This window comes from Corvus kubaryi, unplaced genomic scaffold, assembly GCF_017639235.1.
Source record: "Corvus kubaryi isolate FWS band 111438036 unplaced genomic scaffold, C.kubaryi_AGA036_p1.0 71, whole genome shotgun sequence".
Lineage (NCBI taxonomy): Eukaryota > Metazoa > Chordata > Aves > Passeriformes > Corvidae > Corvus > Corvus kubaryi.
This window is the reverse complement of record NW_024582059.1, coordinates 19,488,621-19,502,457: the sequence shown is the minus strand read 5'-3', so window position 1 is coordinate 19,502,457 and position 13,837 is coordinate 19,488,621. Positions and strand designations below refer to the sequence as shown.

The 13,837-nt window shown below is 40.9% G+C and overlaps 1 protein-coding gene across 7 annotated transcripts in view; it reads left to right on the top strand.

Annotated features, from left to right (window-relative positions):
• WDFY3 (WD repeat and FYVE domain containing 3) overlaps positions 1-13,837 on the top strand; it is a 121,187-nt gene that overhangs the window by 51,543 nt on the left and 55,807 nt on the right. For 6 of the 7 annotated variants that reach the window (XM_042049806.1, XM_042049808.1, XM_042049811.1 and 3 more), the window contains exons 13-18: positions 694-777; positions 6,105-6,282; positions 8,956-9,170; positions 10,291-10,403; positions 11,698-11,929; positions 13,461-13,561. In XM_042049806.1, the coding sequence (XP_041905740.1) occupies positions 694-777; positions 6,105-6,282; positions 8,956-9,170; positions 10,291-10,403; positions 11,698-11,929; positions 13,461-13,561 (923 nt within the window). The remainder of the gene's footprint in view (positions 1-693; positions 778-6,104; positions 6,283-8,955; positions 9,171-10,290; positions 10,404-11,697; positions 11,930-13,460; positions 13,562-13,837) is intronic. The other variant, XM_042049810.1, reaches the window with a different exon arrangement.

Below are 13,837 nucleotides of genomic sequence, written 5' to 3'. Positions count from 1 at the left end.
CTCTCTCTCACTCTCTCTCACTCTCTCTCACTCTCTCTCACTCTCTCCAAAAAGCCAACTTCAGAAATCAGTTTATTTGATCTCATTTTAAAGCATTATTAAAGCATTCAGGTAGCAGGGAGGACAATTTGTATTAAGAATGTGTTACTTGTACTGTGGAAGTTGACACTGGCTAACAGTAGAGAATGAGGAAACAATGGGGGTAAGTAAATCCCATGGTGATTACCACACAGATATGCAAAGTTTCTTAAGCTGCCTCACTAAGTTCCTTTTATTTTTGCTGTTGTTTTCAGTGATTTTTCCTTCTTTGAATTTTCTGTTCATATTCATTATTGAATTTGCATTGACTTTATTTCTTACCCCTGTTCGTTATACTTAATATACTGAAGCTTTACTTTCTCCCCTGAATTTCTGCTGTTGAACATTGAAAGACATTCTGCTTTGCTGGTATCAGTAAATCTCAGCAGAGCAATGAACAAGCAGTGCAGAGTCACACCACAAGACCTGTGCACACTTTCCATGTCCGTGTGTTCACCTGAAGCTGTCGTTCAGTTTGTCCTTTGTCATCCGTGTTGTTTCTGAAGGATGGATCCAAGAAACGATTTTATTGGTGCTTTTGTAAAACTAACAAGCTTATGGGCTCTGGTTTCTTCTCTAACCTCTCTGTCCTACCCCTGTCTGTTTTGTCTGTAGTCGTGCAGAACAGATCCCTCCTTGCCTGACAAATGAGACTTCTCTCCCCTCTCCTTGGGGTACGCCAGCTTTGTCCAGGAAAAGGTACCGACCCTTCAAAGAGAAGTTGATCTCACTTCCAGTTTTTCTCTCTCGCTGTTGTGTGTCTTAGTCTTGGGGGGGGGAGGGATGTCTTAAGTTGTCATTCTGAGGAGTGCATTTTCGTTTGTGTGTTTACTGGATAAAAAAGTGTAAAGGCATGTTTCATAGTGAATCCTAGGCAGTGATGAGATTAGAGACGTCTCCAGATTCCCATTCCACTTAAAGTTGGGCTAGTGTTTCAAAACCAAATAGAGCCTAGTATAAGAAATTATCTAAGGGAGGTATACATGACACTCTGAGGAGCAGTTCAAAGACATTCAGACTATGCTAGTAGATCAATGAATACAGCAGGATTTTTTTTTTCCTGACTGATTTTTCAAGAAAGCATATTTTTGGTGGAAGGTGAACGTCTTCTAAAGGTGCTCATTTGTTAGCAATTGCAGAGAATAAAAAGTAAAGAACGAGCCTGTCAGTACTTGACTACCAAATGATGTAGAGACATGCTAAATTAAAAGGTTTGGAAAGAAAGCACAAATGGCTCAGTTCAGAAATCCAAGCGCCCACTTTCACTCCCAAGCTACAGTCTTTTCTTATAATGTGTCTGGTAGATTTTAATAATTTTTTAAAAGAAAGGTTGCTGTCTGAAGAGTGTTACTTACAGTCTTGTGCAAATGCCAGAAAAATTTTTCCTGGAGTCCCCAGGGAAGGGAGCAGCCCTTCACTATCTAAAGATGTAGGTTTGGCAGAGATTTGCTTTTGAAAGCTAAAAAGGCATTTGAAAGACACAGGGTTATCTGAGATGCAGGTGCCATGTGTAGAAAATACGATCATTCTTGAGTGGTATACTGGTTAAGATATGCCATCAAGCTTCATGCTTGGAATGTAAAATATTTTGCAAAGGAAAACAACCAAAGATGCTTTTGGGAACTGATTTGAAAGGAATGTTTAGAGGTTAGTAAAGAGAACCTTTTTTCTTTACTGAGTAATGTCATACCTGGGTATTCTACAGGGAGTGACTTGGGCAAGGGCACCTTCCCGGTAGCCCAGAACCTCTTAGACTGTCATTTCCTTTCTAACACTGACTCGTTTAAGAACAAACGTTATTGTTTACAGAGAAAAACCTAAGAGAGAAAAACCACAGAGAAAAACCTAAAGAGAAAAACCTTAGCTGCCAAAGTTTTTTCCCTGCCCTTTACTCTGAAGATGCAGTAAGAAAACGGTGTTTCCTGTGGAGGCACTTTACAGCTTCAGCCCTGGCATTAACCTCTAGTGTTACAGATTGCCCAGCCCTTTGCTACATTTTGCTGTTCTCCCAGGTGTACCTGGCAGGGCTGCTCAGGTTCACTGAATTACTCAAACACACAGATATGCAAAGGCTTGCAGCAGAACACAAGCAGTGCCTGCCAAACAGGCGCTGATTCCAGGCTGTGATGAGCAAGAGCGCCAGATGGGTAGCTGACGCAGCCTGGAAATTAAAATATAAATATAGCTATATACGAATAGATATGTTAGGCTTCCCTTGGTTTTTTTTGCTTGCATTTTCAGTAAAGAAAATGCTTTACCCCGAGGTAAAGATTGGGTAGTTTAAAAAGTCATTATCCCTGTGGGGTGCTTTCAGCAATTCAGGTAAGCTCCAGTACAGTAATGTAGGTACTTGCTGGGGTTAAGTGCCTTTGAAATGGATTTTCACAAACAAAATAGGCCTTTGGGTTGTAACAAATTGTTTAAGGCTCAAAGCAAGAGTGGACAGAAAGAATGATCATGCTTGCCTGGGTGACTTTCAGACCCTTTCTGAAAAGCATGTTTTAAATAAAAAGATAGAACTAGGCTTTCCAAAAAGTCTGTTTGAACAGCTGTCTGCTTTCTCACAGCATCATGTTTGTCATTCCTAGTGAATTCAGTGCCAGTAGCTGCAATCTTTCTGCTTTCAAAAATAAGCAGTTTGGGGTTTGTAGTCCAGTATTATTTTTTTCTCCTCCTAAATGTCAGATACGGTCAGATTCTGTCGAAGTTGACTCTTCCCAGAGGAGTGTTTGCTCTTCTCTTACTGTTTTCTGTCTCCTTTGCTTTGCATCCCTGGCATCTCCCTTGTTGTTGTGGCCTGGTTTTTTGCCTTTTCACTTGTAAGACAGATGCCTGAGGGAGAGCGCTCTTGTTGTTTGGCTAAAAGAGCAAGCAGACACTGTGTACACAAATAATTCTTATAAATAAAAATAGTACAGTTCTGGTTTCTCACGCAGTCTAGAAGAGTTTTGGATGCACTGATATGCTAATATTCTCTCTCAGACGTGTCTGTCACTTCTCATAGCTGTATTTCCCTGAGGAGTGGTGCCCTCCAACTGTTACCCTTTGTGGAAGCAGAGTAGGTAGGACTCCTGCAGCACATGTGTTGGAATGGCAGTACATGGCTGTCCTCCCTGTTACCTGGAATGCATTGTTCTTCCACACCTGTGTAATTTGAATCAAGAATAACAACTTTTTCATCTCTTTGATTGTTGTAAATTTTGGCAGAACTAAGCATTCTCTTTTTTTTTTTTAGGATATTTTGATCCTGACAGGGTAAAGTAGAGAACAGAATGTAGCTTTGACTTTGCAATATTTTTAGCCATGGTTTTTAAAAAGTTTGGATGGTGATCACTCTTGGAGAATGATATGCAGAGGGTTTATCTACAGTAAATCTAACTTACTTCTTTCCAGATCAAAATGCTGTTATAATTTTCTTCAAGAATTGTAGCTAATTATATAGCTAAAGTTGTATTAATTAGTTAATTTTTCATCAATTTTATTTTTATTACATTAGACAGATTAGACACACAGATGTATGTAATCTTGTGTACACTGCCTTTTTCCATTATCCACTTCTTTTCTTCTTCCTTAAAGGAGTCATATAAAGAACATAGAAGCATGGCTAAATTAATTTATTGCAGGTTCCACCCTGACCCATAGACCTATAACATTTAATTAATATTTTGGCAAGATTTTGTAAGATCTGTTTTCTTTTATCTGTGTGGAGATATCTTTACAAACTGGTTTTTTCCTCTCATGTACTGATACAAGTACTCCTTATATGGAAAAACTAAAAATAGAAGGTATTTTAAAATTGTGTGAAAAACTTTCAATAATATATGCTTTAAGGACATAATTTTTCCTTAGACTGCTAACAGGAAGCCAAGTCTGGACTGTATTGCCTTTTCAGTTGTATGGAATGTTGCAGTCCAGGTGGTTTGAGACCAGGATCATATTTGTGTTTGTGACTCACACTGAGCAATGTTTTTGTTACGCTCTCACTGTTACTACCATGTTATAACTTCACAATTTACTTAATGAAGTGAATGTGATAGTGCATATCAGTGTGCTTAAAAGTAAAATTTGTACTTAAAAGTGGACAGAGTGTCTTAGGGAATGGAATTTCACTAGACTGAAGAGAATTCTGAAATATAAATGGATATTTCATTTTTTAATTGCATCCTGTATAACTTGCATTGAGGTGTTCAAGGTGACGTTGGAAAGAAGCTGCAGTTTTCTCTTTCAGATAAAGAGCAGTGCTTTTAGGATGCATGAGAAACAGTTGCCTGTGTTTCAATCTCTGCAGTAAGGCAGGGCAGAGGCTTGAGATAACATCTCTGTGTGATAGTGTTGCCAGTTGTTGTGCTGTTTTAATTGCATGTATTTTTAAAAGAAACAATGAAGCCTTCCTTACCTGCCAGATGTTTCGATAGGTGGTGAGGCTGACAGAGAAGTTTAGAAAATTGGTGGCTAAGGGTTTGTAAAGAACACTAGAAAAATTCATTTAGGAAGATATTTGTCTTCGTGGGTGGTTTCAGTAGAATTGCCATATTATTTTCTGTTTGCTGTAAGCATTAGCTGAATGAGTAAAGCATCAGTAATCTAATTTTTCATTGAAAACTTTCTTGAACAGTACTCTTGGGTTGTTCAGGTGCCAAGTTTTTGCTGATCTGCCATAGAGCTTTTCAGTAGGAACCTTTTTATTGGAACATTATTTATTGAACCTGTTTTCCAGCCAGCACAAGAAGACTGTGCTGTACTTCCTATTGTCCGTCTTAGGCTGAATAATCCAGTGTCTCAGCCTTCCCTGACAGATGTGTTTCTTGCTGGGGGATTGGGCTTGGTGTCTGTGTTTAGGGCAGAATTGTATTTGCAGCCTTCCTCATCTCCCATCTATGTCCTGTTTTTCCCAGGAGTAAGAGATTGCCTTGCTGGAAGTGTCTAAAGGGTGAGGCACAGCAAGTCTCTAAGTCTTAACTTGTGTAAGGGTTAGGGTTTGAATAAATTTCTGACACTGAGAACAGAAGAGAGGAAATGCCTCTTTGAACTGATTTGACAAGAAGAGACACTTTTATTTTTGCTCTATTCACTTGTGAAACAACAGACAGCATGTGATGATCAAAAAAAATTCTTACACAGAGTTTGTTCTATTTCTTCTTACAAATAAGTGTATATGATAAATACTGTGGGAATATGGGTGGTTTGGTTTGGGGTTTTTCTGGGTTTGTGGGGTTTTTTGTTGTGGGGGTTTCTTGTGTGTTTTGTTTTTCTTTTTTTGTGGTGAGCATGAGTCTTTCGATCTCGCTTTTGCTTCTAAAGCACAATCTTGAAAGCATATGTTCAGTAAGCTGCTCATGCTGTTTGTCTGTTGAAATCCTTCCTGAAAGAAGAGTGGCATCAAGCTGGTATCCCCAAGAGTTTCAGTGAGGAACACATCTGCATTTCTCAGGACAAGTGGTTGCTTCTAAGTCAGTGTGTCAAAGCCTCTTTTCCCTGGATCAGACTAAAGCATCTTAATGTAAAAGCAAATTGGCGTAGCAGTCATGGAAGGACTGAGAACATACAAATTGCTGACAGGAGTATACACAGAGACCACTTTTCACCTAGGCTGATTAGAGATTGCTGAGAGTTTTGTGATAGCACATTTCATAATCAGTGGTTAATGAAAAGCAAATGGGGAGAAGCGTATTCAAAGAACAGGAGCAGTGGTAGGTTGCTTACTGCTGTTGCTGTGCGCTGCCACTGCAACTAGAAAAAAAGAGGCAAGCAATAAAAACAACCTCTAAAGTTCTTCAAACCACATAGCACCTGGGGAATACACTTCCAAGTTCAAGAATAGTTGAGAAATTGAGACCTTTCCAGGCTCCCTTTAGGGAAACATGCCCAACAGGTTTGAGAAGAGGAACACTTGGTCTGTCTCACTGAGGGAAGAGAAAGGAAAAGGGAGTAACATCTATAGGCCAGTACAATTTTACAGCTGTTTGAAAAATGTAGAGCTCATAATAGCTGGGTGTTGTAACCATGGGATGTTTTCTGTCCTGCAGGCATGCATATCATTCTGTTTCTACACCTCCTGTTTGCCCTCAGAAAAACATAGCTGATGTGAAACTCCAAACAGGACCCACGTCCATACAAAGCTCTGATGCGGTCATTATTCACCCTGGTGCTATGCTTGCAATGCTGGATCTTCTGGCCTCTGTTGGATCAGCTACACACCCAGAGGTAGGGAAAAAAATCTGCGGTCTGAAGCTTTGTGAGTGACTGGGAAAAAGGATGGCTGTGGGAAATAGGAAAGCTGATGATGTCCTCTCATTTTGTGCTCAAAAACTAATATATTTCACAGGTTATTTGAGTTGAATAACTGGTGGCATAAAGGTCTGACAGGAATTGCTTTATTTCATAAGCCTTCTTTTGTTTATCTCTTTCAAAGTCTCAGTAGTAATGTAAATTTAAAGGAAGGTCTGAAGTGGCCATCAGATAAGTTTCCAAGCACTGTGATTAATTCATGTTTTCCCTGATGTATCAGGTGTTAATGCATAGTATGAGGAGGACACACAACTGAACATTATAGCTCAGGCTATACGCACTGTTTGAAGTAGCTGGAATGTGTTCTAGTTCCAAAATTGTACTGACTGCTTTGTACAATTTCCAACCCAAAATATCTACTGGTACTTTGTATATGAAGGATTTGTTGGACATTTTTGGAGGTTCCTTAAGTACTTTTTGTTTGACATGTCTTCCCTGAAGAGCACTTTTTATTAAAAAAAAAAGAGTTCTGAAAGCTTGCAAGAATTACTAGATTCCTCTTTCTTCGTCTCTACTGGTGATGAGTGTGGTGACTTTTGTGGTGCCTTTCTGTCTTCAGGACATAAATTTGACAATTATGTTGCATATGTCTTCAGTTTCGTAGAGGTTATGATGATGACAGGGAGCAGAATGAAGCCCCTGCAATCCAAGGGGAAGTAGTTAACAACCTGATACACCACTTAAACACTTGCAAGTCTGTAGGGCTGATGGGATCTGCCCGAAGGTGCTGAGGCAGCCGGTGGAAGTGCTCACTTGAGCCACTTTCCATCATTTACCAGCAGTCCTGGCTAATCAGGAAGATTCTAATTGGCTGGAGATTAGCCAGTGTTATGCCCATCTACAAGACTGGCCAGGAGAATCAGAGGAACCATAGGCCCCTCAGTCTGATCCCAGTGCTGGGGAAGGCTATGGAGCAGACCATGACACATCCCATGATGCAGCAGAACAGTTGTTCACAACAGTACACCTCAGGCCCAGCCAGCATGGCTTTATGAAAGGCAGGTCCTGCTTGACCAGCCTGGTCTCCTGTAACTAGGTGACCCTCTTGGTTGATGAGGGAAAGGCTGTGGATGTTGTTTGCCTGGACAATAGTAACTGGTTTGACCTTGATGCCGTTTCCCACCACATTCTCCTGGAGAAACTGGCTGCTCATGGCTTGAGTGGGTGGATTCTTTGCTAAGTTAAAAACTGGCTGGGTAGCTGGGCTCAGAGTGGTGCTGAACGGAGTTACACCCATGTGGCAGATGGTGACCAGTGGTGTTCCCCAGTTCCCCAGTTCCTCGGTGGTGTTCCTCAGAACTGAGGCCAGTTCTGTTTGGTATCTTTATTGATGATCTCAACGAAGGAATCAGGTACACACTCAGTTTGTGGATAGCACTAAGTTCAGCCAGAGTGTTGATCTGCTGGAGGGCAGGAAGGCTCTGCAGAGGGATCCGGGCAGCCTGGATTGATGGGCTGAGGGCAGTTGTGTGAGGTTCAACAAGGCCAGGTGCTGAACCCTGCTCTTGGGTTGCAACATTCCCAGGCAGTGCTACAGGCTGGGGAGAGAGTGGCTGGAAAAGGATCTGGGGGTGCTGGTCTACAGTATGAGCCAGCTGTGCCCAGGTGGCCGAGAAGGCCAGTGGCATCCCAGCCTGGATCAGCAATAGTGTGGCCAGCAGGACCAGGGCAGGGATCATCCCCCTGTACTCAGCCCTGGTGAGTCCACACCCCAAATCCTGTGTCCAGTTCTGGGCCCCTCACTACAAGAAAGACATTGAGGTGCTGGAGCGTGTCCAGAGAGAGACAGAGGAGTTGAGGAAGGATTTGGAGCACAAGTCCTGTGAGGAGCAGCTGAGGGAGCTGGGGGTGTTTAGCCTGGAGAAAAGGAGGCTCAAGGGGGTTCCTTATCTCTCTCTCTATAACTACCTGAAAGGGGGTTGTAGCGAGCTGAGGGGAAGTCTCAACAAGTCAAACAAGTGATAGGGTGAGAGGAAATGGTGTCAAGTTGTGCCAGGGGAAGTTTAGGTTGGATATTAGGAAAAATGTCTTCATCAAAAGGGTGAATGGGCTTCCTAGGGCAATGTTTGAGTCACCAGGCCTGGAGGTCTTTAAAAGACATGTAGATACGGCACTTGGGGACATGGTTTAGTGGTGGGCTAGGCCATGCTGGGTTAAGAGTTCAACTCAGTGATCTTAAAGGTTTTTCCACCTAAATGAGTATGTTTCTATGTTGAGTTACTAGGAATAGCTTAACAGTCACAAAAATCAAGAGTTCTTAGTTCTCTCTAAGCTGACTCTCTTTGCTGGTGAAAAGTAGAACTTAGTTTTTAGAACTAGTAAGAACCATTCTTACCTGAACAGTTCTGGTAATAACAGTTCTTCGTGTAACTAACTACCGTTTTTTGTACAGAGTGTTTCTTCACACAGACATGTGCACACATGCACACCCTCAAACACACAAGTGCATACACATATATTTAAATATAGGTAATTTTCTGTACTTATTACTAGTGGTAGTTTCTTTTTCATTATTATGCATAAAGCCTTTCTTCTGTTTTCCTCCTCAAGTTTGCACTTTCTCAAGCCGTGTGCTGTTCTCTTTTTCAGCATGCGCTGGATCTCCAGCTGGCGGTGGCCAACATCCTGCAGTCCCTGGTGCACACAGAGAGAAACCAGCAAGTCATGTGTGAAGCTGGGCTCCATGCACGACTTCTGCAAAGATGCAGCGCTGCTCTGGCAGATGAGGACCACTCCTTGCATCCACCGCTCCAAAGGATGTTTGAAAGGCTGGCCTCCCAGGCTCTGCAGCCCATGGTGTTGAGGTCAGAAGGATAGCCCTGAAGTTCATTTGGACTGAGCCCTGCAGCCTGTACTGTTGTAAATAGCTGGCAGTGGTAGAGAGACTTAGTGACCTGATGTGGTAGTGATAGCGTAAGATCCCATTTTATTTCTCATCAAATAGTCTCTTGACAGAGAGACTTTTTACCAGGGCCTGTACTGACAGGACCAGTGCTGTGGGTTTTAAACTGCAAGAGACTGGATTTAGATTAGACATAAGGAAGACATTTTTTACAGTGAGGGAGGTGAGAGGTTGTCTAGAGAAGCTGTGGATGCCCTATCATTGGAATTGCTCAAGGTCAGGTTAGACAGGGCTTTGGGCATCCTAGTGTAAGTAAAAGCTGTACCAGCCCACAGCAGAGGGCTTAGACTAGATGACCTTTAAAGGTCCCTTCCAACCCAAACCGTCCTAGGATTCTGTGATCTCAGCTGTAAGAAGGAATTTAATTGTATTATCTCCTATGGATCACTGGCTGTATGACCTGCAGCCAGGACAGCTGCTGGGTTCACTTCAGTGACATGTAGCTGTGTCTGAAGGGATTCTGCAAGGAGCCCTCTTGCTGGTAGTCACATCACAGGGACTTAAGCTTCCCTGAGCATAGACACTGATAGCCTGGGTAGCTCTATAGAGAGATACTATAGTTATCTAGAGATACAAGTGTTGATAGCTGTGAAATGATTCCCCCAACCAAATAGGACATACTGGTAAAACAAAGCTGAGGTCGCTTACTTCAGCCTGTGAGCTCTCCAGAAGAGTTCAGCTTGCTGAGCACGCATCTTTGAATGTCCTGATGTTCTCCTACCGGATGCAGCAGCCTCCTGCCAAGTTTTTACATGAAGAGAAGGGAATTGGAAGCTTTATCAAAATTGTTTGATTATTTAAAATAGTGTCAACTTTTGAGAGCACATGTGCAAACATTAAGTAGTTTTGAATGGATCAAATACGTTATGGATCATTATTATGTATTGGTTTATTTTCTTAGTTAAAAGCTATGTTTGTTGCAAGCAATTACGGTCTTTTTAAAAAGTGCTATTAGATTTGGTGCCATTATAGGCAAATAAATAGAGAAAATAATTTCCAAATTTTTTTATTCTCTTTCTCAGGGAATTTTTACGCTTGGGAAATCCTTTGAATTGTGGAGCCTGGGACAAAAAGCTGTTGAAACAGTACAGAGTGCACAAACCCAGCTCACTGAGTTTTGAACCAGAAATGAGAAGTAGGTGCTGAAGTGCTAAAAATGTGTATAAAGAATGTTTCACTGATACTCCCCAATTGTATACCTATTTAAAATTTTTAGATAGGCATCTATAAAAACCTGACTTTACCCCAGCTTTGTATGAATGTGAAATCGTCAGAACAGTTTGACATCATCAGAAAAGTTCTAAAACCAGAGGGAATGTAGTACTTATATTGAATATATATACAGCAAGGTAATTATAGGTTTTTATTTTAGGAATAGTAACTGTTAAATATGGTAGTAGTTTGTTTTTAAGTCTTGAGTAGGTTTTGCATTTGTAGTTATTTGACGTTATTTTTTCTCAGCTACTTTCATGTGCATATATAATAACATATCATTGTATCTGTGTAGTATCTCTTATGGCTTCAGTAAGGTGTCAGATAAAATAACTGTGCTATCTTCTGTTATTATCCATGAGTTGTAGAGCTTGGGAGTTGCAATTCATGTAGTATAGGAGAGTCTCAGTAAATCAGAATACAAAGAAATTATTGAAAAGTTTCCAAAGCATAAGATATTTATTTGTACGTGTCAGCTTGGTCATTGTATCACCGGCTGTAACACAAAGTTAAAAAGTACCTTAGTTTTTAAATAATGAAATAAATAAACAAAATAAATTAACTAAATTTCTGTTTTATTATTATGTTCAGTATATTTTAAAAGAAGAGAGAAGAAGAGATTCAATGTATCTCTTGACCAGTTTGGCTTTATTTATTTATATATATATAGATTTGCATTTTAGGGTATTATCACTCAGAAAAATAAACAATGAAAATTGTGAAAATGTGAGACTGGAAAGATTTTAGCCTAGGAAACAGAATGCAAAGCTACCTTCTGAATACCACAAGTTATGTTAAATTGCCTAAGCTAACTGATCCATTCTGCTTATTGAGAGCTCTGAGACTTCTTGCTCAGAGTTACTTCATCTGAAAAACACGAAGCAGAGTTTTTCCTGCCTGTTAAGTCAGGTAGCAGGAATGCATCTGAAGAGGAGCCTCTGCAAAAAGGACACTGTGCTGACATTAGGTAATGGGACAGCCTCTTGGCTTTACCACAAACTTTCCGTAGTGTGTTGTGCAAGATGCTCATCTTTCTGCCTGGGTTGAGCATTTTTATAATCAAAGCAATGCTGCCCAACTCATTATCTTCTGAGAGGCTGAACTAGCTGATGATGACTGACCATCCAGCTATTCCACTGGACTTGGAAAGTCCAAATAAACAGCCTGAAAATGCCTCCCTTTTGCAGTGCCGTGTTGTTTCTCAACTTCTCCTGTAGATAGCATGGTCACTTCCATGGAGGGTCTGGGTCCTGACAGTGTCTTCAGCGTGCACGAGGACAGCCACTATCGGATAAGCAAGAGCCTGCTCAAGCCAGCAGAAGGGAGCACAGTGCCCCTGACGAGAGTCAAGTGTTTGGTCTCCATGACAACCCCACATGATATCAGGCTTCACGGATCATCGGTGACGCCGGCATTCATCGAGTTTGACACGTCTTTGGAAGGGTTTGGGTAAGGTCCTGCAGTGCTCTCTAAGTAGCATGGGGCATAGTGCAGTGTTTGCTTACTTTCCTTTTTTCCAGAGGAATGCTTGTGATTTTTAATAGGCTGTTTGCCAGCGAGGAACAAATGAACTCTTTAAAGAAGAGAATGGAATGCTTCAAGTCACATAAATTTTCACTCTCTCATTCATTAATACCTTGATAAAAAATGCTTGCTTGCCGTGTGTGAAAGTAAATAAAATATGTATCATTGACAGGACCCTCTCAGTTCCAGGTTTCACATCCCTTATAAAATGAAGGAATGCCAACATACCCTTGAAGGGTTGCTGGGATTTATGTATGACATTTGCATGGTCCAGATGTTCTGAGACCCACTTAAAATGGCTGAAGAATGTGAAAATGTGAAAGTGGGCAAATCAGAAATACAAATAAAGCAGACAAGGCAGCTATGATGAGTTCAAATAACTGAAAAAAACCAGTATTACTAACTGGAGGCAGAGCCTGGATATCATGCTTAGCTCATTTTTTTCTTTTAGCACCCAGTATCACTTACTGTTTTTCTCTAACTAAACACCTGCTGAGTGAGGCACTTTATGAGGATCATGTAATATGATTTGACTGTTCAGAAGATGAAAACATTACACCATTCTCAGCATCTGTTTAAGGAAAATGTTTTGTCTTTTTGGTTATAAAAATGGACTAGAAAAACATTGATACTTGGGGGCTCTACTGCTCTGCATTCTCTTTTCAGTTCTGCAAAGCAAGGATGCAGCTCCCATTTTCCATCTAGTCTTCATATCCAATACAGTCAGAGACTGACTTTTTTTATGAAAATGAATGGTACTCTAAGCTCTGTTCTACATCCTTCATAAGAGAAAAGGAAAGAAAATTCTCTAGATCTATGAACTTGAAATAGGCTGGCAAAATGAATTGTCACTGTTTTTGCTTCAGGAGATTTGTGAGTGCTGGTAACATGTCTGGAAGTAACTCATATCATGCAGCTGTGAATTCCTGGAATTTCAGCAAGTCACCTAAGAAGGCTTCTATTTTAAATTTTTAAAAAATCTAAAACCTTTTCTCCTTGTAATGATTTCCATTGTGTCCACAGCATCAGTGACTCTTGTAAGGACCAAACATAGCTAAGTTGGTGGAATATGATGTTAGTGTGAGAGTATACTGCTGAGGATAAGAACAACATAGTTTGCAGTTGCCAGATCCTTTGACTATTTATCTGATCCACTCTCAAAGGCTGGTGCAAGATACGGGTGCCCACAAGGGAGCGTCCTGTGCTGTGGAGCCACAAGGGCATAACTCTATACCTTTGCACCAAAGGCATACACTGCCAAAGCTCCTTTTGCTAGGGATAATTTAGACTCACAATGACCAATATTGAGAATTAATTTCTGTTTTTCATTACTACATAAAGTCATGAAGTGTGTATGCTTATGGTATATTTTCCTAGGCCATGCTTTGTTTGTATTTAACTCCACTTACGTTGAGTTCCATAAACTCCAGTGTGTTACTGATCCTCTGTTTAACAGGTGCCTGTTCTTGCCAAGCCTGGCTCCCCACAATGCACCTACAAATAATGCTGTTACAACAGGACTTGTTGATGGTGCAGTTGTGAGTGGAATTGGAACTGGTGAGTACTCCAGTATGACTGGCAACAGTGCTTTGTGTCTGATGTTGAGTCCTCTTAGACTTCTTTGTTAAGACTGTATGGTGTTGGACACTGTGCACTCACCATGAAGAACTTCTTGTGTCGTTTTTGTGTGTGTGTTTCTGTTGCCTATTGCCCCCAAGACAGTGAAAAGCAATATGAAATATAAATATGTGATTGCTTTAAGATGCAAAGCTTAAAGTAGAAGGTTAAATTGTAATCCACCAAGGTGTATGAACAGTAACCCAGGATGCATTA